Raw genomic sequence first — 27,609 nt, forward strand, 5'->3', positions numbered from 1 at the left:
AAACTGCATTAAAACTGAATTAAGACTTTAGGGACACTGGGTATAAATATTGTATACCCATTTATGAAATAATAATCATCTGCCATATTGTAGTACTCAGTTTCTTTGTAATTTTTGAAGACCTTTTAAAAAGTGCAGCAAGAACTGGGAAATAAGATATACAGGCAATAGGGTATAGAAATTCATCTTGCCCTACAAGAAAGTAAGGGGTGGGGATGGAGGAGATGTAAGATAGGGCAGATTGGAGGAAGGGGTATTCAGTATACTGGCCATTTTGGTGTAGGGGGTAGGGAAGAGATGGGAGAGAAAATTTGTAACTCAAAATCTCGTGGAAATGAATATTGAAAACTAAAAATAAGTAAATTATTAATTTTTTAAAAAGTGCAGCTAGGTGGTGCAGTAGATAGAATGTTGGAAGTTGGAGTTAAGGAGAGTTGTGTTCAAATCCAGTGTTGGACATTTACTAGCTGTGTGACTCTGGGCTTGTAATTTAATCTCCACCTCAGTTTCCTCATCTGTAAAATGGGAAGGGAATAAATATAATACTTGTATACTGTACCTACTATGTGCCAGGCTCTGTGCTAATCATTATTTACAAATATCTCATTTGATCCTCACAAGGGAGGTGGTACTCATCTTTTCATTTTACAGTTGAAACTGAGGCAAAGAGAGGTTAAGTGACAAGCCCCAGGTCACACAGTTAGTAAGTGTCTGAGGCCAGATTTCACCTTGGGTCTTCAGGTCCAGCATGCTATCTACTACTGTGTGCTGCCTCTAGGTATAATAATTACCTCTACATATAATGGGTATGATAGTAGCACCTGTATCACAGAGTGTTTGGGAGAATAAACTAAGATATTTGTAAAGTGCTTTGCAAACCTTAAAGCACTATATAAATTTTGCTGTTGTTGCTGTTATTTTGGGGATTGTAAGGGTAGCAGGGAAATGGGACAGGATGTGGGCACAGGGGATGAGAGAGCCAAGACTGTTCAATTTCATTTCAAAGCCTCAAACATAATTTGTTCATCTCTCCCTTCAAAGATTCACTCCGCAACTGCATGTGGCCTCTTTTGCCAAATGTGAAAATTCCCATAAAAATAACATTCTTCTTTAGTACCTGTCAATAATGGGTCTGTTCATTTTTAAAGAATTGTCTTTGTTCTAAGACTGAAATTGAGGGAACTTTTGGGTCCTTGATGGAAACTGTTTCGTGCCTGCCACCTACTGGCTAACATGTATTACATCATCTATAGAGCACAAACTGCCTTTAAGAATGATGGTTGACTGGAAAATATGAAGGTTCAAGACTCCTCCTCTAACCAATCATTTCCTGGGGTTCTTGCTTCTAATCTTGCCAGCCACTTTTCTAACAACTGCACTGAGAGATATTTAAATGCACTTGTGAGAGATGGCATTCTCTTAGGCACCAAGCCTTCTAATGCACTCAACTCTTTATTCTCACCCTCCATTTCCAATCTATTCTCAAACCCTGTCAATTCTGACTTTGAAACATCTCTCCTATTCTCTCCTCGGACACCACCACTATCCTCATCACCTCACTCCTGGACTATTGAAATAGCTTCTTGGTTGGTCTTTCTGCCTCAAGTATCTCTGAATTTAGTCCATCCATCAGCTACAAAGTGATTTTCCTAAAGTGCAGGTCTGATCATATCACCCCTTCCACACCCCACCCCCAAACTCAATAAACTCTAGTGGCCCCCCATAATCTTGACGATCAAGAAAGCAGATAATAAACATTTAATTAAATGCTTACCACGTGCCAGGCATTGTGCTAAGTGTTGGGGATACAAATAAAATCAAAAAAGAAAAAGAGCCCTTTCTCTCAAGTAGTTTATATTATATATTATATTATATGAGTAGGGGTGATAGTGATGGTGGTGGTGGTGGTATGGTGGTGGTACTTTGGTGGTGGTGGTATGGTGATGGTAGTATGGTGGTGGTGGTGGTAGTGGTGGTATAGTGGTGGTAGTATGGTGGTGGTGGTGGTGGTGGCAGCAGTGGTAGTGGTGGTGGTGGTGGCGGTGGTAGTGGAGAAAATATTCTAATAAGGAGAGTTGAAAAGGGTTGGGGGGCCAGAAGTGAAAGTACCTGTGTAGAGTATTATGGTGAAGACCAGCACAGCCAGAAGGGAAATGAAGTATAGGGGGCCTGGACCAGTTTACAAACCAGAGAACCTAGAAGGAGCTCATCCATGGGAGAAGAGGGTTAGCATGTCAAAGGGATGTTCTAGGGTGGAAAACACCTAAGCACTACAGGAACTTGTAGAGTGAAAGAACAACTGAGTCATGGTGTCAAAAGCTATAGAGTCAGAAGCACAGCTGGAAGAATCAAATATGAAATTTTCTGTTTGGCTTTTAAAGCCCTTTGTAACCTGCCTCTTCCTACCTTTCCAATCTTCTTACACCTGACTCCCATGTATCTATGAAATCTACTGATGTTGGCCTCCTTTGCTGATGCTTGAACAAGGCACTCCATTTCCTGACTCCAGGCATTTGCACCAGCTTTCCCTCATGCCTCAGATGCTCCCCTTCCTCTCCTCTACCTCCCAGCTTCTCTGGCTTCCTTCTAGTCTCAGCTGAAATCCCACCTCCTGCAAGAAGCCTTTCCTACTCTCCTTTACTACAAATCCCTTCCTTTTGAGATTTCCCCTAATTTATCTTTTGTATATCTTGTTAGTACATAATTGTTTGCCTACTGTCTCTTTCATCAGACCATGAACACCATGAAAGCAGGGACTGTTTCCTCCCAGTGCTTAGCCTTAGTCTGGAACATAGAAGATGCCTAATAAATGCTTTTTGCTTGGACCACTTACAATCAGAAAGAACCTGAGTTCTAGCCCTGCCTTTGACATATCTTGGCTATATGACCATGGACATCTTTTCAAAAGTTCATGTTTTAAGTATGCATTTTCTCATCTAGCTGGAATTCACTGAGGTTTATGGTATAAGTAGTAGGCCTAAATTCCTTTCCTGCTGAATTGAAAATAGAGACTAACATATTTAACCCTGTGTTCTGCAACTGAAGCCCCATGTATTAGAAGTATATTCCAAAGTATATTTATTAAATAATTAATCATGTCCCCAGTTTTTATTTTCTAAAGGTTTGCTAAACATATGCTAATCTTCTGAAGACATTTAGCTGGATATCTGCTACATTAACTGTACTTCATTGATCTGTTTCTCCATTTTTTGGGGACCAGTAGTAGACAGATTTAGGGATAATCTTCTGTAATGGGAATGTAAATTTAAAGATCTTCCCTGCCCCTAGGCTAAAGTGCACCTGGAGCCTGGGGTGGGAGGCTTGTTTTTCAGTAGATACTTCTTGATTGGCCAGTGAGTTAATAAGGTTGTTACATTCTCTGAGCCAGGAGAAGGCTATATAAGCCCTGATGTGTAGCTTTGTTTTGGGGCTCACTTTGAGAAGTGTTCTGTGATTTGATGTGGATTCTGGAAAGCCGCTGGTGAGAACCCCCCCCCCCACCCCACACACACACTTTGAAAAACCCAGATGTTGAAACTTAGATGTTGATTTGGTATGGATGTAATGGTTGGACAGTTTGGAAATCTGTCTACTTGATCTGTTTCTCTGTCTTGATAATTCTGTCTGTATACTTTGAAGTGCGGGGTGCTGACCTTTTTCCCCTGAACTAGGTAAATGATACATATTTGACTGATTAAAGTAAGCTTGTTAACCCATTTTGAGTTGCTTTCCTTTAACAAAGCAGATCTAAGAACCTGTGTGAGCAGGCACCCTGGGGACGCTGGGGTGCTTGCTGCTACAAAATGGCATCACGAACAGGAGATCACTGATATATTGAGTAGATTCACCCAAAAAATGGGGGAGTCTTTAGTGTCTTGGATAGTAAGAATCACTGATGAAGGTGCTGGAGGAATAACACTGGAAAGTGAGGACTGCTTAAAATTCATAAGTATCAGTCAGAATCCTTTTGTACACCAAGCTAGAGTTCCTGCGGTGGCTAGCAGTGGTGGTGATGGCGGCAGCAGCAGCAGAGGCAGCAGCAGTGGAAGCACGAACCCCTTTTTGAGCCAGCCAGAATTTCTGCTAAGGACTCCTGTTGAGGACTGCCAGGGGCCGGAGCTGCTGGGAGCATGCTTCCTGGATGCTGGGTGGTTGCTGTGAGTGGGGAGAGGAGGACCTTTGCCTGAGGTAGCCTGTTCTGTTTTAAAGGCTTGAGAATGTGGGTGCTTTCTACTTTATCTACCTGTGCCAATTTCATAACTACTCTGATGGCTTTGACTTTCTGGTTTTGGGACTCAGTCTTTTGGTATTTTAATAAATGTTCCAGCTTCATCCCTCATATAGCAAGCCTGATATATTTTGTGATTGATAACTACATCAGCATAGCTGTAATTACCGTAGGCATTGTGAATATTGCATTGCTGATACACCTTCTTTGTAAATATCTTTTATAGTCTAGAAGTTGAAAAAACAAACAAACTCTGTCATCAGCCTTTCTTTTCCGTGATAGACTTTTCTGCTTATTTTTCCACATGACTTTGTTGAGACTTGTAAAGAAGTCCCTCGGCATATTGACTGGTATTGCAATAAATATAGAACAAAAATTTTGAGCCCTAGTTTTACTATCTTACCCAGGCTAGAAGGGTGGTAGCCTCTCATGGGACTGATCCCATTATCAATCATCTCTGAACTGTACTGTGCCCAACATGGGCTATTTTGCCCCTCCTTAGAGCTCTTTGCCCCTGCTCCCCATAGTTTTTCCTTCCCAGGGACTCCCTATATTGGTGTCAGTCTTAGTGATGATGGGCTCTGGTTCTACTGTAGCTCCTAATTCCTACTAGTCTCATACTTCCTAGTGATAAGGATTACAGGCATGTGCCACCATGCTTAACAATGAATTGTTAGAGTATACGTGGCACAGTAGATTCTTGTCATTTGCAGTAGTTACATTTCATAAAGGACCACAAATACTGAATTAATGGCTACTGAACCATTTCTCTTAGGAGATACAGGGTTAGGATCTTCCAGGCCTCTGGTCACAGTATTTATTTTAGTGCTTTTCAGAATGACTTTATGTACAGATCAGCAAATTTCTTCTTCCTTTTTCTGAATGTACCATATTGTCTATTCATTAGCATTGAACTCATGGCCAAAGTCATGGCTATACCTCATGCCTGAATGAAGCTTATCTAATACATGGATTTTATCCATAAGGCATAGCCTTCTTGCACATAGTAATACGAGACAGTACTTCAGCACTATGCTTGGGGGTCATTTTAAACAGCAAAAAAGCACAAAAATGAGAAAAAGGAGGCCACTCTTTGAGACTATAAATTGCAGAGAAAGTTTTAACCTGTTGTATTAGTAGAAAATTCCCTCATTCAGGAGTTCCCTGTTCCAGGAATCCAGATGACTTTTAGTAGTTTTCTGGTTCTTGCTGTAGGCCTTTTGTTGTAAGCAGGGAAATCTGGAACTGAGTAGCTGGAAATCTCTGCTGCTTTCAGGGACCAGGATGGTGAAAAGCAGTCAGGGGATTCTCCAGGCCCTGGGAGGAACTGAACTCCAGAAATGGGGGTGAGGGGGAGGTCTCACAAGTTTGAGAAGAAAGGATCTCTTAGTTGGGGCCCATCAGTGAATCTAAGCTTGTGGGCCAAGGTGGTTTCAGTAACTCAGGCTCAAATACATACCCAGGCAGAGAAATCCCTACAGGTAGATGAGATGGTCCCCACCTAGGGTGAAAAGGGAAGTTCATGAATCTGGCCTGGTTTATGTTGTCAGGTTTGGAGAGGGCTCCAGAACTATAGGCAGAAGGCATCAGCACCAATTTCTCCCCTTCTCCTAGTGATTATAAAAAAAAAAAAAATTTTACCCTTTTGGTTTTCCTTCCTTCCTTCCTTCCTTCCTTCCTTCCTTCCTTCCTTCCTTCCTTCCTTCCTTCCTTCCTTCCTTCCTTCCTTCTGTCCTTCTTTCCTTCCTTCATTCCTTCCTTCCCTCCTTCCTTCCTCTTTCTTCCCTCCCTTCCTCTCTTTCTTTCTTTTTCTTCCTTCCCTTTTTTCTCTTTTTATTTTTCTGTCTTACTTTGTCTTTCTGTCCCTGTCTCCAGCTCTCTCCCTCCCCATCTCTTTCTCTGTGTCTCTTTCTCCCTTCCCTCTATCACTGGATTTTCCTCCCCATTCATTGGCTTTCACTCATAATGACCTCTCCCACCATCATGGACTTTCTGTCTTTCATTTCATGCCTAGTCCCTAGATCTTCCTTGTTTGAACTGTCTGCCTTCTTTCAAGCCTGTGTTCCAGTCTGTATGGCTGATTTAATCATCCACATGAATTCTATTAATGTACCACATGGCATTTTCAACACTGATTTTTGAATAATATTTGCCAAAATAGAATTCACAGATTGTTTTTGTCACTTAATCTAGACCCAAAATGATTTCCCATATATCACTACTTTTGTCACAGAGCTCCTAAATTTGTTTTTCTGTTAAATAAAAAAGAAGTATTTACAACACATGAGAAATTTTTCTTATCAATGTCACCCCAGAATTGCTGGTCTTGTTACTGGTTCAACTCCACAAAAGAAATGCTTAGCAACCTTAAAAGAAAACCTCCCTAATGTTTTTGTTTTCTTCTTTCTTCCTCCCTCCCTCCCTCCCTTCCTCCCTCCCCCCCTCCCTCCCTTCCTTCCTTCCTTCCTTCCTTCCTTCCTTCCTTCCTTCCTTCCTTCCTTCCTTCCTTCCTTCCTTCCTTCCTTCCTTCCTTCCTTCCTTCCTTCCTTTATTTCTTCTTCTTCTTCTTCCTCCTCCTCTTTCTCCCCCTTCTCTTTTTTCTTTATCTTCTAGTATTTCTTGTAGCAAATACATGTATTTTCAATAATAGAGATTAGGCATTGGTAATAACAAGCATTTATACAGTTATTTAAGGCTCACAAATCAGCACTTATATAGTTATTTAAGGCTCATAAAGCACTTTACATATGTTATCTCATTTGATCCTTATAACAATGCTATGAGATAAGTGCTATTATTATCCACATTTTACAAATGATGACCCTGAGGATAAGAGAGGTTAAGTGATTGGCCAAGGATCACACAACCAGTAAAGTGTCTGAGGTAGGATTTGAATTAATGTCTTTTTGACTCTAGGTTCAGTGCCTTGATCAATGCCGTATATTTTAAATTTCTATAGTATGTACGAGAGAAATCAATGGCATGTGTTATAGTAAAAGCCTCTGGGGGACACAAAATATTTTCAAGGGATGTGGATTAGGGTATAGGGGAAATGGTGTTTCAGGGTGCTCAAACATTACTGAGGGTACACAAATAACTTCTTGTGGCTTTGCTTCTGCTTTACTTTTTTTCCTTTTTCCTTTCTGTTTTGGATGCTAAGGTTCTCCATGGGTTACTACTCCCTCCCTCTTTAGTCCCTAGATGTGCTGAATTATAGTTCAGGAGTTGTTCATTTTTTCTGAGTGTGTCATATACACCTATGGCAGTTTGAGGAAGTCTCTGGACCCCTTCTCTGAATAATAGTTTTAAATGTATAAAATAAAATACACAAGATTACAAAGGAAATCAGTTATATTGAAATAGTTTTCAAAAAAATTTTTTAAAAAGGAATTCATGGACCCAGTTTAATAATCCCTGCCCAAGAGATCATCTAAAGTTCTAGACTAAACACTCATTTTACAAAGGAGGAATATCAGGTCTGAGAAGAGAAGGGACTTGTCCAGGGTTATACAGAGTGAAGATCTGAACCTAGAATCTTTGATTCCAAATCCAGTTTTGTTTTTTTTCTGTTGTACTAAAGTTAGCACAGAGACTGTTGCTTGACCAGTGGAAATTTTTCCTATCACAGGAGAAAAAATTTAGATATAAGAAATATTATCATATAGTTTTATTTGGGACTTTTTTCTCAGTTCCCAATATTTCTTCATCAGACTAACAAGGAACATGGAACCTGGTTCCCCAGAAGTTGCTTTCCTAACCAAAATGAAGAATGGAGGGATATTTCTGCTACCATACATAACCATAAAACATTGAAGGAAGATGAAGAAATCAGGTATAGTGCAGTGGTTATCAGAGTGTAATCTGGGGACTCCCTGGTGAGAATCTTTGAGGTCAAAATTTTCATCATAACATTAAAATGCTTACATTTCTAATGTAGTAAATATTAATATTTGTGACCCCACATTAACAAAAGCTCTTTGGGGACCCTCAATAATTTTTTAAGAGCATAAAGGGGTCCTGAATGTGAGCACCAATGGTGTATTGGAATGAGGCCTGGATTGGGAGTCAGGGAAACTGGGTTCAAATTCTGGCTTAGCTATATGCTACCTTGTGACCTCATGCAAATCACTTAATTTGTTTAAGCCTTAGTTTCTCATCTATAAATCGAGGGGTTGGACTAGGTGACTTCTAAGGTTTCTTTCATCCTTAAATCTAGGATAATAAGACCATAGTGACCATTTTCTAGCAGGCAGTTTTTCTGTATTGTCAGAGCTATAATATGGTGAGCTATTGGCTCATCATAGAGTCCTTTGGCCTGGTGTTCAGGCATTTTAACTTTGCCATCTTTACAAGTATTCATTTCAGATGATAAACCTGAAGAACAAGCAAGAAGAAAGGCTGAAAGAAGTAAAAAGTTTGTTGAAATTAGATTTCTCTAAAATAACTATTAGTTCCTAGAGAGGGAAAAAAAAGTTTACCTTTGACAAAAATCATCATTTAGGCCATTCATTTGCACAAATAGTACTGGGCTTTTGGACTGTGAATTCTGCGATAGTTGTGGTAGGCAGACATTTAGATATTGGAAATTATCAGCCTGATATTTAAGAACTTATAGACATTCCATTAGTTTTGGTAATTTAGTAAAAGATCCAAACTCCTATGTGATTGGCTATCGTGATTGAGGAGATCATGAAAATGATTAAAAAACAAACAAGCAAATAAATAAATAAAAACTCTCTGCTTGAATAATCCACAGCTCAGTTAGTGATCTGCATATCCATTGGCTCCTTAAAGAGACAAGATTTTTGCCATTTATCTATAAAACCCAGAGAGGACATCTTTCTGTTTTTGCTTTTTGGAGGGCAATTGGGGTTAAGTGACTTGCCCAAGTGTGTCAAGCATCTGAGGCCAGATTTGAACTCAGGTCCTCCTGACTCCAGGGCTAGTGCTCTATTCACTGCACCACCTAACCGCCTGAGGACATCATTTAATGCAGGAGTGTCTGGGTTTTCTCCTTCCCTCAAAGTTTTGTCCATGAAAACATGAGAACTATCACTATGGTAGACAACAACAGAGCAGAGGTCAAGCAAAAGGGAAAGAACGAACCATTAGATTTGCTGATAGAAAAATCAAGATAAAGTTGTCTTGATGATAATCGATAGTCCTATTTTCTACCATCTTATTCCTATTAGGGCACTTTTCAACAGCTATTTCAACTATTTGGCTGCTGCTTAAGATAAGATGCTATGTATTCCTGCTGAAGTTTTTGTCATTTGGGGAAAAGTATCTCAAGACAACAAAAATTCCAGCAACAGTCTAAACATCCATCTAATCCCAATAGCTATGGGACAGAACTGGTAAATTAAATGAAACCAGATGAGGAATTTGGAACTCAAGGTGGCATTATGTCAATAATCAATGAACCAACAAGCATTTATTAAGCACTATGTGCCAGCTATTGTCTTAAGTGCTGGGTATACAAAGATAAAATGAAACAACCTCTTCCTCCAAGAAGTTTGTATTCTATCTGAGGAGACAATTTATACATGTATAAGCATATACAAAATCCGTGCAATGGTAATTTCAAGCAACAGCAGCCTGAGGAATCTGGACAGGTTTCACGTAGATGGTGGCATTTAAACTCAATTTTAATAATTACAATAATGCTAATATTTATGTAGTGCTTACTATGCATTAGGTACTGGGCTAAGCACTTTACCAATATCATCCCATTTGATCCTTACAAAAACCCTGGGAGCTAGGTGTTATTATCATCCTTGTTTTACAGATGAGGAAACTGAGGTAAACAGAGGTTAAGTGATTTGCTCAGGGTCATACAGCTAGTAAGTGTCTGGGGCTAGATTTGAACTCAGGTCTTCCTAACGCCAGGCCTGCTACTCTGTCTACTATGCCACCTTACTGCCTGGCACATTTAAGAGGTAGAGATGAAGAGTAAATGTATTCCAGGCACAGGGGACAGCCAGTGCAAAGGCAGGGAGACAGGAGGTGGAATTGTGTCAGAAGAAAGGCAGGATGACCAGTCTGGATGGGCTGCAGAGTGTAGGATTAGGAATAATGCAGAGTATATAATTGTTTGGTCGTTTCAGTCATGTCTGACTCTTTGTGCCCCAAGTTGGGGTTTAAACCACAGATACTGGAGTGGTTTGCCATTTCCTTCTCCAGCTCATTTCACAGATAAGGAACTGAGGCAAACTGGGTTAAGTGACTTCTCCAGGGTCACACAGCTAGTAAGTGTATGATGCCAGAACTGAACTCAGGCAGATAAATCTTCCTGACTCCAGGCCCAGGACTTTATTTGCTTCGCCACCTAGTGGCCACAATGCACAGTACATATATTACTATAGTGCACTGCAGAATGTCAGATTAGGAATAATTCATAGGTTGGAAAAGTAGTTTCAGTCCAATTGTAAAACCAGATAAAGGAGTTAATATTTGATCCTAAAAGCAATATAGTCATTGGAATTTGTTGAATAGAGGGCTGGCTTGGTTAGATCAGCGCATTAGGAAAAATTACTTTGGCAGCTGTTTGTAGAATAGATTGAAGTGAAGTGAGACTAGAGACAGGGAGACCAACGAGGAGATTATTGTAATAGGGGATGAAGGCCTTAACTAGGGTGGTGGCTGAATAGAGAGAAACAGAAGCATGCAAAAGGTGTTGTGGATATAAAAAAGACAGGATTTGGTAACTGACTTGGACATATGGAGTAAGGAATAGTCTTCAATTGAGTCAAGAATCATGCCAAGGTTGTGAAACTAAATGACAAGAAGAATAGTTGTGTCCTCAACAGAAATTGTGATCGGTTTGGAAGAAAGGTAGGTTTTGGGGAAAAGGTCAATGAGTAGCATTTTGCACATTTTGAGATTACTATGGAACACCTAGTATGAAATGTCCAATGTGCAACAAGTGTTCAGCTGAGAGACTGGGGCTGGATATATGAATCTGGGAATCATATGAATAGAGAATTTTTGAGATCATTAAGTGAGAGAGATAGAGAGAAGAGAACCCAGGAGAAAGACTTGGGGTACATCCCCATCTAAGGCACCTGATATGGATGATAAGCCAACAAAGGAAGCAAAGAAACATTCAGACAAATAGAGGGAGAATCAAGAGAGACCAGTGTCACAAAAACCAGAGAAGATTAGGGTGGTCAACAGAGTCATATGCTGCAATGAAGTCAAGGAGAATGAAGATTGAAAAAAAGTCTATCAGATCTGTCCATTCAGAGATCACTGATAACTCTGCTGAAGACAGCAGATTCAGTTGAGTGCTGAGGTCTTAAACCATATTGCAAAGGGTTGAAAAGAGAGTGAGTAGAGAGGAAGTGAAGGTGACAGGTGTAGACAGTTTTTTCTAGGAGTTTTGCTGATAGAGGTTGTTAGTAAAAGCAAAACACAGGAGACTCAGACGTTTGAACATTTCAAAGAACAGAAAAAAACCTCACGTATTCCCTCCATTACCACCTCTATGCTTGTCTGCCCAGTTCTTGATGCCATCAGTGAATATAATCCCAGTTGTGTTAGAAGCTCTGAGTCCTGCTAATATTAGGGGAAAATGTACATATAAAGCTTGGGATAGGCATGTACTTTGGAAATGTACATGTATTATGTCCTGTATATAGTTAGGCAGGTTGTCACTGTAGTGCTCTCCCAAGTGATGCTTTTCATGGTGCCATTTCTATTTCATAGATTGAAGTGTTAATGTACATTTGCTTATTTTAATTTCAATGGTAACAAAGATTGGTGATCTAGAATGCCAGGAAAATCATCCTTGTTTTTTTAAAGCACTATTGCTTGTTTTTATACTGTATATTGACAATTATTGTATTTGCTTTAGCTGATCTCTGCAAGAGACTGCAAAGAGTTTTGACCCAGGGGAGGAATGTAATCTGAGTTCCAAAGCATATTGGTATGGGATTCTCTTTTCATTGGTAGAGGTCAATTCTCTGCACCTGCATGAGGGACAGAGCAAAGCTGGCAAATTTGGTCTGTTCAGTTTCTGTAACTCTTTTCAGTTTGGACTTTACAGTCTGTCTCTTGGGCTGCTTCTGACTTTCAGCTTGGAAAGAGAAGATATATGATGCCAACTTCACTTCAAGTTGCTGAAGGGAGAATAAGAGTCAGGGAAGAAACTTGACATAAGAGGAGCTAGCAGTGTTCATCCTTATCCCTTTCTCCAGCTTGATCCAGTAGAGGCTTTGGTGAATTTCTCCTTGGGTGAAATCTTGGACTCTTTCTCTTGATTAAGCTATTGCCTTACTCCCAATGGGAGAGCTTCTTTCACCTTGTCTGGTAAATATCTTCCTATGTACACTTAGTGTGATTTCTGTTTTGCTAATGATTTGGATAAATTATTTTCTTTGCTTAAAGAAAAGTTTAGTATCATGGCACTTTTTATTAGTTATCTTCAGTGATAACTTTTAATTGGAAATTGAAGAGTAATAAATAACAAAAACTCAGTATCATATTGACTTGAATAAGAAAATTTAACACTTCTCAACATCCATTAAGTGCTGTCCAAATTGCTTATAGAATTACTTCTTTTTCCTTGTGGCTTCCCTGTCCTCTACCCTAACTTGTTTTATTTATTTATTTTTTACCCTAGACTTGGTAATAAGACTAATTGGAAGCCATCCCTGGAAACTGTAAGAACATGGAACTTTTTGCTTGAAACAGTGGAAATAAGATTATTCTACCTTCCCAAAATACAGCTCTGATTTTAATATGCTCCAAGCAACATTCAAAGGGGTCCCTCAGGGGTGGCTAGGTGGCGCAGTGAATAGAGCACTGGCCCTGGAGTCAGGAGGACCTGAGTTCAAATCCAGCCTCATACCCTTAACACTTACTAGCTGTGTGACCTTGGGCAAGTCACTTAATCCCAATTGCCCTGCCTTCCCCCCTTCAAAAAAGCAAAAAAAAAAAAAGGGGGGGGGGTCCCACAGTAAGCCTTTCCATGTAACCAAGGGTAAAATAAAGAGAATATTTGATACATGAATATCAGTCAGACCATTGACTCTCCTTCTCTCATGATGATTTCTTATTCTGAAGTGGAATGTAGAACCTCTTACATTTTGAAAAATGAGAGAAACTTAAATCAAAAGTGAAATCTTTTACATCCACTTAAAACTCATCATGGGAAATATTTGCCAAAGACAAAAGATAATTCTTAGCATCTGCCTCCCAACTCCCTCCCTACCACACTCTGTCTCAATCACCTTAGGCCTATCCTTTAAGTAATAATAATAATAAATAACATAAATCATTCTTTTCATACAGCCAATCAAATTGATAGAAGTTGTCAGCCTCTAGAAATAGAATGCTGCTCTTCCATTTTAAAAGTATCTTCTTGTTTTATCCAGAAAATCTTTGGGGGAGAGGGTTGTTTTCCTCATTGACTTTCACATGAATAACAGCACCAACTGAGTCAATCCCTGCTTCTTTACCACCCTCCCATCCTCATCCACCCTCCAAAACAAAGCTCAGGGCTAATCTGTTGTGATTGTGTGGATGGGAAAATAAAAGGAGGCAAGAAAGATCTAAATTTAAAGTGCTGGAAAATCCAACATTTTATTGACTACATTTTGGTGACTACATAAACGCTGAAACATTTTAACACTGAAAAGCATGATGGCATCATCACTTGCTTTTTTTTCTTTTTTTTTTCTTTTTTGCTTAGCAAACACAGCAGATGATATTGCACGGCATAAAGTGAGAACAGTAGCGAAGCTTAAAAAAAGGAAAGAAACCTTAATGCAGTACAGGAGATACCCATAAACAAACCAGAATAATGCCTAATGCATTATACTTTTTGTCTCTACACACAAAAATACAGAAGAAGCATTGGACTGAGAGAGAGAGAGAGAGAGAGAGAGAGAGAGAGAGAGAGAGAGAGAGAGAGAGAGAGAGAGAGAGAGGAAGAGAGAGGAGATTGACAAAATATTAGCAATCAACTGTAATCGGGTACAATAATCACTTAGTCTGAAATGCAGATGCAACGTATAAACTACTGCTTTCTAATCGACAAACAAAAAAAAAGACAGCAACATTTGTCTTTTATCAAAAATCTTCTAAGCCCCTCATGGTTTTTCTTTTTCTTTTCTTTTCTTTTTTCATTGTTAAGGAAGAACTCCCTCTTGCTCTTGGAAGATTTTCTATCTCTACTGATCTTTTTATTTTTTTTAATTTTTTTTTTACCTGATGATTGTCTTAGGCACCCTCCTTATATAATTAAACCATCAAGCTAACTTGAACATGGAAACTGAGACACAATCAAACAATAGCTAAGGTCAAAGGTGTGTTGAGAATGGAAAAGTTCAAGAAAGGGAAAGGGAGAGATTCCCAGGGAACACAGACTAGTGGGCTGGTTTCAGATTGGACAACACCATCAGATATAGGAACACAACTATTGAAGCAAGTAAAAGACAATTTTTGAAAGTTTATTTTTTTAATACTGTTGTTTTGTTTTGAATGCAAAACTAAAATGATCCCACAATGATGATGCAATAAATGCAGAACATACCACAAAAATTCAAAAGGCTAAAGTAGAAACAGAAAACATAACTCTTAAGGGATACAGTTCAGTTCAGTGTTTCACTGCGGATGGTAAAAGACTAGTTAGTAGCTACTGCTTTTTTTTTTCTGGATTTTCTTTCTGTTATACATAAGTCACTGCACACCATTACAGCATGTATTTAAAAGCAGATAATTAGTCAATGCTTACCAATGACAGACCATTGAATGATCCTGCATTTCAGAGCAGCTTTATTGCCCTATTTAAATACTTGACAAGTATAAAATATACCTAAGAAAATGTAACATTTGACCCAAAGTTTAAGCCCTCCCCTTCCTTTCCCACCCTAAACCCCCCATATTATGTCCCTGAAAATGAAAATAAGGTACACCTTGAACTTAACTATTGCGCCTGGAAAGAAAATATTTACATTGGTAATAAATCATATGGATTGATGACATTCATTTCAAACAGAAATTATCACTCAAGCAAAACAGTGGGCATTGTCTCCCCTGACAATGCCTCTTGTCAGGTTTGTAGACTTCTTCGTGTGTGTGTGTATGTGTGTGTGTGTGTAATATATACATACATACATCATATGTATGTATATATACCCACACTGTGTGCATGTATGGACATACTCTGTGTGTATATTTATTGGGCTGATGTGGCCCAAAACAGTGGCAACCATCTGAGAAACATCAACGGGGCCTGGTTGCAGTTTGTTGCTTCTTGTTTAGAAAAAGAAAATGACAGGAGGACAAAGTATGGGGAAGGACAAACTTAATTTTGGGAAGCCATTGTTCCTTCCATCCAGGGCCTCTGAAACTATTCCAATTTGGCAGATGGGGAGGAGGGGTGGTGGTAGTGGGGGTGAAGGGGACAGGAGAGGATGCTTGGAAGATTAAGGGTAACAGGCTAGACAGGAACAGGTATGGACATTTTTTTTTCTTTTTTAAAAATAAAATTTGTAGTTGGGACTGAGAAATCATGCTCTGAGAGTCTCCTGTTTTCTCACAAGTGTTGCCTCAGAAATTGTATTGGCTCAGTCATCTGTCCTCAGCAGTGACTTTCTCTTTGGAGGCCCTGAGCCGTGACATTATATGTATAGTTCTAGAAGTGGAAATGTTCCCTCCAGCCTTTGAAGCCCTTCAGAAACTTGGTTAAACTCAGAAATATTTCCAAATTCAAGTTAGCTTGTTTCTAGAGTTTTTACAACTCTTTCCTTTCCCATACCCGTGCGAATGGTAAATTTTTTAAAAAGTCAGCAAAGTATCTCACAAATGCCGGTGCTTTTGAACATCAAACAAGTTTTAAATTCTTTGGAACCGCAGGTCTTACCTGCAAAGTAATCTTTTCTTAAAAAAGACAAATAAATAAAGAAAAAACACACAAATAATGCTTTTCTTCCTTCTAAGTGACAAAAAGGACGATCTTGAAACCCTCATTTTGGCATGTACAAGTTTTTTGAAGGGGGGAGGGGGAAAACCTGGCAGTGTTTACAACACACACTGAAGTGCCTGCTAAGACAAAGCTAAAGATACACCCTGCAGTTAAGAGAAGCTCTCTTCTTCAGCTTATCTTAGCATAAAGAACAAAAAAGATTGTAACATAAAGCTTTGGCCATTTCAAATCTACTATATACATTGTTTAAAAACTACAATCATAAATTAAAGTAGTGATTAAATAAGCTTATACAAAATGTAATTAAATTAAAAAATCACAGCACATTATAGAGGAAAAAACAGGAAGAACCCAGTGTCACAAAAAAGATAATTTTTTTTTACCCTGTGAAAAAATCAACTACCAAACACAAAATTTCTTAAGTAACTATAGAAATGAAAGTATTTTTTTTTGTTCCTTTCTTGCATTTTTACACAATCTTTAACCCACCTGGGGAACATTTCAGAAATTAAAAGTCTTCCTTGAGCATCCTAGGGCAGTTCTGCCAACCAAAAAGCAAAACAAAACCAAACCTAATCAACCCCAAACTGAAGGGAACAAATCCTCAGTGATACATACTACAAAATAAATAAGAATTATAAAGATTTTTTAAGTAATCTTAACAATTATCAAACTAGTAAGTTTTGCCTTATCACATAGACTCTCTATACAACATAACCCTAAAGCTTCATTACTATGAGGTATTTGGAGGAATTGGTAAAAGTGATGCACGGCCTGCCTGGTGGAGGGACTCAAACTGTGATGGGAGGGGAGAGAGGAAAAGGAGCTTTGGTTCATCAGCAAGAAAGTGGAAAAAAAAAGTTTTCCTTTGGTATCAAAGAAAGTTTCATTGCATGGTTGCACGGAAAAAGCACCACGGTGAATAATTATTCCTTTTTTTTTTCCATTAGTGGCCTTTCTAAGAGGCTGAGGTATTCAAAGAGTATAAGGTGAGAGAGGTCAACAGCGGTTTAACACTTTGGTTCAAGCAAGGCACTCGTCCTATGAGTTTACAAAGTTTGCAACATGTTTGCCTAAAGATTTATTAAGTAGTATTAGCAGTAGTAAGAGTAGTATTTCCTAATGTCATTATTATTATTACCATTATTATTATCAATAATGAAGACAAGTTTATACACTGAGTGAAGATTGAGAAAGGGGAAAAGAGGTGGGGGAAAGGAAAGGGGCTGAGTCCCCTTTGCAGACCAAGGCCGTGCATGAAAAAATCTTTGGTATTCTTTGGTATCATCAATGTGATTAAAATCACCAATGGAAATCGAGTGAGGTAGCGTCTTTGGTTCACACTATAAATAGTAGATTTTTACACATTTATTTTTTACATTTGTGGAAGTAGCTATTTCTTACCTTTTGCTTCTTTGTCCTTCATATTTAGGAAATAGTTACCAGATGTACTATAAAGCTAACCACACCACAATAATAACCCAGAAGGCCCAACAAGTCTCAAAATAGCCTCTGGCCTTTGAATGCACCCTAAACTTGGCTTGATAGAAAAGGGAGAAGTGCTTTCTCTTTGTTTGCTAAATGCATAGTTTTCATCCTTTATGTACAAAGGGAGGACCTTTCCAGGGAAAAATGCCTTTACGATTCATGTGAGAAGTCTCCTAGAACTCTTTGGTATAGTACGGTTTGCATGTAACCTGTGAAAACAGGCCATTCACCTGGGATGGCATTGGAAGTGGGAAGAGTCCCAAATTAACACAGTGCTTTTCTTTTTTTTCTGGCAAAGGAATCACGGTGCTCTTGGTTTGGGTGCAATGAATGACATGGGTCAGTTAGAATTTCCGGATTCTACCACACCCTTTCTTTGGTCTTTAGGGTCTATTCCAGCTGCATTCTGAGATTGAATCCCTGACATCCAGAATTATTTTACCTGAACTCGGATTAACGCTTTGCCTTCTATTCTTTGGTACATGCTTCCTTCCCCATACCACCATTCTTCCCACCCTCCTGCTTAGCCCCTTTCAGGAAATATTTCCTGTGGTGATAGGACCTGAATGATTGATGGATAAAATCAGACTAACTTCAATTCCACCAAAAAAAAAAAAAGGAGAAATGTTAAAGATTATTTGGAGTACAGTGTTGGAACCAACAGAAAAAAAATTAAGATTTGTTTTTTAGTTGAATTTTACTTAGGGTAAGAAATGACCAGAACTTGAGTGAACTAATGTCATGTTGTTTGCTTTGATCAATGTATTAGGTTAATATCCTGAGACATAAAATAATGCTACACTAAGCAGAAATGGTGACATTCCCTTTTCAATGTGATATTTAGAAGATAAGGAAGATGAAGCCTGTGACTATGAGGTGATTAGCATATTGCTTCTGAAGAGGTGGGGCTTGTCCATTATGACTTCTAAAAATTAAAGGTCTTAAGTATGCATAACAGGTAAGTAAAAAATTATTTTTCAGGCTGTAGTTTGTGCATCTGTTTATGTGAAAATATATCTCTAGGTCCTGAAATTGCATATTGGGTGCAAATTCAATGCTGGTATGAAAATTCTCTTTGGTTTCAGCAAATAGGTTAATTGATTATTTTTCAAAAAGATATTAAGATGGGAAGTACTTAAAAAAAAATAGAGACATCTGGAGGCTGTGTCTACATCCAAAACAATTGCTTGAAACGCAAAAAAAAAGTATTCAAAATGATCATTTGGGAATCATGCTATAACAACAGTAACAGCAACCACAATAAAAATAAAACCTGGCTGCTTGAATTCAACCAGTTTTTTTGGTGGGCTTAAAAAAATTACTGGAATCAAGTAAAATCATCTATGTGTATGCAGACATAGCTTGAAGTTCCCTGAATTTTATATTCTCATGTTTGGAATGAATAAGGCTTCCCCCTCCCAACATGATAATAAGTTATATTGCAGGTTTTCTTTTCCTTCTGGAGAGAGCAAACATTAATTAGTTTTTTCCTTTGATTCATGCTGAATTGATAATACTGAATTTCTAGGAAACTTGAAGGTAAGTAATTTTAGAAGTTTGTTTAAATAATTGGATTGTAATTGTGCCTTTTTTAAAAAAGAAAGCTGGAATTCAGGATAAAATGGAAAACCCTAAAATAAAAATTCCTTGAGGCAACAGCACTGGAGATTTCATAAAGGAGTGTTGCTTTCTTTTTCCCATTCAACATTGATCTCAGGAGGAAGGATGGAATTAATGTATTGTGACTGAGTTTTACCTTTTTTTAGATTTCTGTCAGATAATTAGAGAAGCTGTTCAAATTTGCTCCTAAGGAACTAGGTAGTATGTTGTAATTGCTAAATTTCTTTAATATTTTTATGACATTTGAATAGGTTACTTGTTATTGGGACAATGCTTAACTTATAGCCAGATTTTAGCCTAATGATGCAAATGCAGTTGTGGTTTGAACAGAGGGAATTTTCTACCTGAATCTCCATAGTTCTTTAAAGGAGAGGAAATGATTCAATAGTGTACCACCAGTGCATCATCATTATCTGATTTTGTTGTCTTTTCCATTATTCCTAGCTATCTTAAAAAATCTCATGGTCATATATTGCCCCAGCTCTGTGAGCCAAATGGAAAAATTTTGTCTTGTGTTTAGGTCAGGTCGAGTGCTCTTTTTATCTGCCCCCCTTTAAAAATAAAGTGGAATCTATGGCATGCAATATCCAGCTTGATATAGTAGCAAGAAAGAATGTAGTATACCATGGAGGTTGTGCTTAGTGATGAAAAGACTATAAGAACTGCAGAATGGAAAGTTTATTTCTTTTTGGCCTTTTTCTATGTACTACCAACAATCCTCCCAATTCAAGGTTGAATCATCCATTGTCTCTGGACACCCAGATCTCACCAAAGATTGAGCTGACTGTGCAATCACTTTGATTTGCTTATTTAAGTGGTTAGAAATGCTGGATAGGTTATTTTTTGTTGTTTGTTTTTAAAAGCATTTTGGCATCTAATGATTCAAAATAATAGGTCAAACCTGCAGGATTTGCAATCTCTAATTTGATGATGTGGGTGCCTACCAAAAAAAAAAAAAGGATTTTACTGATGCCACTTTTACAATTTCATGGTGTTGGGAGCAGATTCAGAATGACCAGTAGGGAAATAATTTGAAAGGAACAAAATTAGATTTTTCTCAACTATCAATGGATTATTGGGCTGTATCTAGGGTTCCAGTCAAGTAATGATTATGGAACTGGAATGGGCTTGTGTCAACTGAATGGAAGGACACACTCATGGCATCAACCTTTGTAATGGGATATTAGTTGCTTCCCTGAAGCTACATTCTTTCTTGCCAGTTCAGAAAACTTAATGTTTCAAATGCTTCAAGAATCCTAAATAACAGTCATGATTATATGTGTACTGTATTATACAGTTAGGTCAGTTCATACGTATAACTTTACATAGTATTTTGTGTAAAAATAGCTTTGGAATATTAAAATCATTGCAATAAAATACCTGCACTATAATATTAAATGTGTTCTTTGGTACCTAGGTGATTTTTTTTAATGGATGGAATCTTGTTTCACTTTTTAAAAAATATCTAAACATTCCTTAACAAACAAAGAGAATGCACTGGTTTAGGAGTCATTCAAATTTTCTTTGCTGGGTTTGAATCTGCATTTAGGTTATAGGCCTGGCAGGTTCAAACAATAGAAGAGCGAAATCCCACTTCTGTTCAGATGAACTCAGACAACTCCACACCATGTTGGCTGTACTCTGTGGCACAACCCTTCCTGAAGACCAGCCCTGCCTAAGTCCCTAACCATCAGTGGTGGGTATGTGTGGGTGGGTGTGTGCATGTACAGTACTGAGACACCATACACCTTCATGGCGTGGTAGAAGAGATGAAGGAGTCAGATCTGAAAAGATGTCCATTCAATGGCTAAAAATCACCATGCTTCAAACCACTAAATAGCCAAGCACAGTGAGAATGATCATGGATGGACGGTGTAAGACCCAGCAGTTCTCTCGCTCATAACTTCCTTTGCCAAGTCATCACCCTGCTGAAGTGTGTGTCTCAGAACAAAGTCAGGATGCAGGTGAGTTCAGTCTTTGGTTTCTTTGGACTATAAATAACTTTTTTTTTTCAAATAATTCTAAGTATAAACCTGCTATCTGGAAGTCCTGGTCTTTTTTTTTTTTTAACTTTTATTTAAAGCTTTTCCACCGAGGTTTTAGTTTGTGGTCATTTCTTCATGCTTTGGTACAAGTGCTTGATGAAGAAGATGAATTGCTTGAATTGGTGCTGCCTTCGTCTTGCCACTTATCCAGACTCCTCCTCCTTGCATTCATGAAAAAGTTGCTGACGGTGCTCAGCTCCAACCCGAGCTGCTGGGAAATGGTGATTTGCAATTCTTTGGATGGACGCTTATTTTCTTTGAATATTGCATGTAGAGTTCGACGCTGGACATCTGTGAAGACCAACCTAGGTTTTTTAGGTGTGTTCCCTCTATCCTTCCCATGTTCTTGCTCTTTCCTTTTGCATGCTGCAATAAAACACATAGTTATGTTAGAATATTGCCTGGAAAAATATGGAGGCCATAAGGAGGGACTAATGAAGTTGTCTAACTGGGTGCGTCAATTAATGCAACAATTTTATCATAATTTTGCTTTGAAATAAATTTTTTCTTAATTCTATTTTCTTTGCCTCATGGATAAGAAAAATGTAGCACATTAAATGATTTAGTTTGGTTCTTCTTGATTTTCTTAAATTGTAGTCCTTTTAGTGTTAATTATTTTTTACTTACTGATATAGACATCTGAGCTAAGAGCAGTTGGATTGGATTTGATTGGAAGGGGAGGAAAATTGAAGAAGATTGAGAAGAAATAGCTTAGCCTTAGGCCCTCAAAAGTATAATTGGGTTAGATAAATAGAGTTAAAAATAAAAATGAAAAAATCTGGCTTCTCCACCTCAATTTATTTTCTCTCTGTTTTTGTTATTTCACAGTTAATAAGAAAATAGTACCTTGGGCTTCCATTACACAAATCAAACAATGGAATTAACTGCTGTATAGGACCAGAATGACAGTTCTTCAAAATGATTAGCATATCATCAGTCCCTCCCCTTTTTTTCACTGTCTTATGCTGTGCTCAAACTGTCTAGGGCTTATCAGTGTATCAGGATTGACACTACTAGGTTTATACCCCAAGGTGATTGATTAATGACGGCAAGAAAAGAAGACAAGGTATAAAAATATTCATAGCAGCACTATTTGTAATAGCAAAACCCTAGAACCCAAACAGATATCCAGTGATTGCAGGAATGACTGAACAAATTATAGAATATCAAAGTAATGGAATAAATATGACTGCACCATAAAGAATGATGGATCCAAATAACTCATTGAAATTTAACACTTAAAACATGGAAAAGCTTTTATAAAGTCACGTAAAGTGAAGAAAGCAGAATCAACAGAGAACAACATACATAATCTATGGAAATGTAAGAAGACCACTGAAAAGGCCAACTATAATCAACAATGTTGGTACCACATTATCCAAGTTAAAAGTACTCATCCTTCCTTTCTACTAGCAGTCAGTAAATTACAACAGTGTAAAATGACATATACTCTCAGTCACAATCTTGCTGTTTCTGGGAGATATATTTTGCAAGGGGTAGTGGTGGTGGTGGTGGTGTTGAAAGAGGTTGAGCAAAAGGAACCTAGGAGCAGCAGAAGAAAAAGGAGAAGAATAAGGGGAAAGAGAAGGACTTCAGATGAAGAAGAAGGAAGTTATTAAGACAAGAAAAAAAGAAAGATCAGTGTGGCTCCCAAGGTGCCAACAAGGTGAAAAGGTACAGAACAGATGACGTGATTTGTTCAAGGGAGTTGACAATGTGAGCAACTAGTAAGAGGGACAAAGAATAGAGGATTTTGCAACTATAAAGGATGTAGATCAAGGAGACCTTTGATCAAGGTCAGAAGGTCACAGAGCAAGGTCTGCTGTCACCTCACATGGAGAGTTTCATATTTGTCTTTCTACCATTGCCAAATAATTGTTATCTATGTACAAAGTGTAGGCTGATTTTTCTCCTAGAGAAGGCAAAGGGGCAAATAAAAAAAATCAACAAAAAACCCCAAACAAACAACAAAACGAAACCCCCAAACCAACAACAAAACCTTTCTCACCTTTCCAGGTTACCAGGGAGAAGGAATTACTCCTTAAAAACAAAGCAACAGAATAAGGACTCCTATGTGAAAACAAGGGAGGAAAACGAATGGAAGAGGCAGAAGAAACTCTTGACCTGTGTCAGGAGTTTAGAGGGCAGGGAAATATGATGTAGCAGAGATAAATATGACTGGGGACTAGGGGAAGGAGGGGGAGAACTAGCTAATGAAAGTTATTGTAAATAGATGATAAGAAAATAATCAGTAAACAAGCAAATAGGAAGCAAATAGTATGAATAGTAAACAAATTAAACCAACTAGATTTTAGGTTAACTAAGTAAATATATAATTGATAGTTGGAAAAGTGTACAACCCTAACATTGTCCAAAAGACAGGGCTAAGGAAAATCATAAATACACATTAGTTTTCTATCTGGGAGGGACAGAAGTATGGATGATTTTAACGTGAATAGCCAGTAGTTAGCAGTATTAAATGGGCTTTAAGTTTACACTAAACTCTAAAGATATTCAGAGCCATAGAACTCAGAATGGCAGAAACTGAGAACTGAGACTTAAATTTGTCAATGGAGAGAAAATTAACTCCTTGTAATGGCATGCAAGGTCCTTGTCTATAACTGATGTTTCTAACTTTATTTTTAATTATTTCCTTTCATCTTCCCTTTTGCTCCATCCAAACTGGATTATTCACATTTACCAAAGAAATAAGTTCTAAAACTTTGCTCACATTATTCCTTATACATCTTTATCTATCTTTCAAGGTCTCTTTCATGAAGTCTTAAGATTCCCCTCCCCCCTTCCCCATTCCTTCACTATGAAATGATCCCTTCCTCCTTTAAAACCCAACATCACTTTGTACCATTCTTATGTCTTATCACATGTTCTATTCACTATTATATTTACTTGTATTTCTTACCTCTGCTGCTAGACTATAAACTTCTTAAGTGTAGGGAATATTTATTATTTATTTTTCTCTCTCCTTTTACACCTAGCACAATAATGGGTGCCCAATAACTGCTTTTCGAATAAATAAATGAATTAATGAAGTAGAAACCACTGCTAACTTTTTTTTTTAAGCAACTGGGGTTAAGTAACTTGCTCAAGGTTACACGGCCAGGTGTTTCTGGGGTGGATGCTAAGTGTCTGAGCCCGGATTCGATCCCCAGGTCATCCCGACACTGGGGCCGGTGCTCTTACTCGCTGTGCTACCTGACCACCCCGATAATTCCTTAAAAATGGAACCACTGCTAATTAAAGATAATAGAGAGTAGTACCTTATACTCAGGCAAGTTGATAGTGGGTTCCCAGATCAAAGAGGGTTAGAGAAAGCAATTCATTTATTCAAAGGGAATTGCTCTCCATGTTTTCTCTTGTACCTCCCCCCTAGCACAGGGTATCTTAATGAGTAAGTTGCTGTTCTGCAAAACACTATTGCTGATGGGGAGGGGAGTGAGGAGAGAAATCCCCTCTCCCTCTCATTCCCCTGCACTCTGAAAGGGACACAAGAGAAAAGGCTTCTTTTGTAAATGGCACTCAAATGCCAGGGATGATTCCCTCTCCACTGACACAGCTTATCTTGGAGTTAGTCTCAAGCTTGCTTTTTAGAGGCCATAAGCAATGTCATTTTCCTTCTTCCAGCCAGTGGCTGACACATATTGCCCATATGATCTGGGGAAAGGCAGTAGGTTTCTTAGTGACTCAGGCAACTCTCTAAGACTATCAATTTCAGAACAGTTGACTTTCTGCTTTCTTAGATGGAGTTTTCTTATCAGAAATTCCCTATATCAAATATATTACAGTTCTAGGTTCTTTTCCTTCTCATTTGTTTTCTAAATATAAAAAATCCGACTTGTAAGTTAGGACACCTTAGTTCTAAAACTGACTCTGACATGAAATAGCTATTATGTCCTTAGGCAAATAACTTCACCTCTCTGGGATTCCATTTATATATTTGTGAAATGAGATTATTGAACTAAATATTCTCTAAGGTCCATTTCAGGACTCATCTATTATTCTCTTTAGAATTTACCAAGTTAGCACTTTTCATATGTCTTTTCTTCTTCCCTCCCTCCTTTCACTTCCTTCCTTTCCTTCCTTCCTTCTTTCCTTCCTTCCTCTCTCCTCTAGTTCCCTATCTCTCCTTTTTTCCTTCCCTCCTTCCTTCCCTCCCTCCCATTCTCCTTCACTCCTTATTTTCTTCCTTCCCTCTCTTCCTCCCTCTCTCCTTCCATTCCTTCTTTCCTGAACCTAATGTAAGGCACAATATTCCAAGTTGTGTGGTTTGGAACAATCCAATTTAACCCTTAGAAAGGTAAATCTGATGAAGTCATTAGCATCAGAGAATCATAATATCTTTTTAAGGCCAGAGGAAATTTACCAAGATTTCAAGGAATTTGTTTCAATATATTTCATAATTCTTTGAGATTTTACTTCTTGTAGCCTCCACTCATTGCCACAGGTCAACTTTCATTTGAAGGATGATCAAATAAAAAGGCTGCAAGCCTGGGACTCTGTGTATTTCTGTTTGGGGCAATTTTGTGGTTGAGAGTATGATACCTTTTCATTCTTCTCTATTTCAGTTTTTTTCTTTTCTTTTTGGAGGTCAGTTGGGGTTAAGTGACTTGCTCAAAGTCACATGGCTAGTAAGTGTGTCAAGTGTCTGAGGCCGGATTTGAACTCATGTCCTCTGACCCCAGGGCTGGTGCTCTATTCACTGTGCCACCTAGCCTCCCCTATTTAAGTTTTTTCACTGTTTACCTTTTAAAAGGCCTTTCCTTATTGAAATCTAAGGCAAATCTGGTTGGTTGTAGCAGATTCCTAGGTTACAGTACTGAGACTGTCAATTCCATCTCAACAACATAGTTTTTCTCAGCTCTAGATATGTGTGGTAAATGGTACAATCTCATTCTCCACTGCTGTGATAATCCTATCAACTTTAAAGGGTCATGAAAAAAAGCTTCTGAGAGTACCTGGTTATGGATGTCATACCATACTTCAAGACTTTGGACCACTTACTTTTAGGGACTTATATTTACTGAGTCTCTAATTTTCTACTAAAGCCATAGAATAGTATGTTTCAAGTGCTTCCTTATCCCATTTGGGGCATGTTTACATTAATATATTTATTTGTTAGTATGGATATTACCATAGTCTTCCTCTTGGGCTTATCTTATGTTGAGAGCTTTTAGATCAACTTCAAAGTCTCTGGGGCTAAAATTTTACTTTAAAGCTCTTTATGTTGTTGAGCATTTTGTAAAGTCAGGAACAGCACATAAAGATACTGTGAGGTAGCAGATTTTACACTTGGAATCTCTTGAATTTTAATCTTGGTTCAGTCACTCACTTCTGTCCTAGCAGGTAGGTTATTGACAACTCAGTTTCACAAAAAGAGACAATTCACCTCAATTTTCGTCTTGGGGCACTTGTGAAGACAAGAAAATCAAAAGAAAAATGGAATGATACAAACATAATACATCATGTCTACTTACATTTTTTCTCTCTTACCATGTTCTCATTCCCAAATGAATATATGAGGTGGGGGTGGGGTCATGAGAATTACAGAATATCAGGTGTGGGTACTCCTGCAGTATCTGCAGTCATTCATCCTCATTCATCTTCATTAATCTTTTAGATTCTCATCTCCTTAGGGACTCCAAGGGGCAAAGCAAACAGAAAAATTTATTGAAATTTGGATAATTTAATACTCCCTCTTTCCTTGGAATAGTGTTGCTATGGTGTAAATAAAAGAAAAATGCTAAGAAAAAATCAGAAGGAAGCTCAGAAGGGGACAGACAAGCAGGGGAATGTTGGTACTTTCATATAAAATGTAATATATATTCAAAGAAAAGAAGCCATATGTAATGAAAATTTATGGATTCACAGTCAGTCTTTTTTTCTGTTATTCCTTGTATGTGGAAATGTTCATGTAAGGCAGTGGGATTCCTCGGCACTTACTCCTCACCACTGCTCAGTTGATATAGTTACAGAATGTTAAAACACCTGATGAGGTTTTGACGTGCTAAAAAGGTGTATTAAACTGTGATCCCTTTATGAGGTTCAAATAATACCTCCCTGATTGAGTTGAGAAGAGAATGAGATGGGTTGAGCAAACAAATTAGCCATGCCCCTGGAGACTTTAAGCCCTGGACAAATTTCAGCAGTAGAAAAGATTGCAAGTGAGTAACTGCCTGTGGAGGAGATGCTCTTGTGGGGGGAGGGAGGGTAAGGGCTGAATTTCTATCTCCTCTCCCCATATGACACATCCCTTTGAAAAGGAACTTTTGCAACAGTAG

At 38.2% G+C, this 27,609-nt stretch overlaps 1 protein-coding gene and 1 long non-coding RNA gene across 3 annotated transcripts in view; one reads left to right on the plus strand and one right to left on the minus strand.

Annotated features, from left to right (window-relative positions):
* The window catches only part of LOC138169012 (uncharacterized), a 70,121-nt gene extending 48,641 nt beyond the window's left edge, over positions 1–21,480 (plus strand). The window contains exons 2-4 of one of the 2 annotated variants that reach the window (XR_011170251.1): positions 18,418–18,606; positions 20,818–21,232; positions 21,352–21,480. This is a non-coding gene — a long non-coding RNA (uncharacterized lncRNA). Of the gene's footprint in view, positions 1–7,938; positions 8,061–12,851; positions 13,101–18,417; positions 18,607–20,817; positions 21,233–21,351 lie in introns of those variants that run through there. The other variant, XR_011170250.1, reaches the window with a different exon arrangement.
* ONECUT1 (one cut homeobox 1) overlaps positions 21,222–27,609 on the minus strand; it is a 43,194-nt gene continuing 36,806 nt past the window's right edge. Inside the window, exon 2 of the mRNA XM_069098087.1 lies at positions 21,222–21,679. Within this exon, the coding sequence (XP_068954188.1) occupies positions 21,387–21,679 (293 nt within the window). The 3' untranslated portion in view covers positions 21,222–21,386. The remainder of the gene's footprint in view (positions 21,680–27,609) is intronic.

The sequence above is a fragment of the Petaurus breviceps genome, unplaced genomic scaffold, assembly GCF_028583685.1.
Source record: "Petaurus breviceps papuanus isolate PSGF00001 unplaced genomic scaffold, PetGlider_PUasm1.0 37, whole genome shotgun sequence".
Lineage (NCBI taxonomy): Eukaryota > Metazoa > Chordata > Mammalia > Diprotodontia > Petauridae > Petaurus > Petaurus breviceps.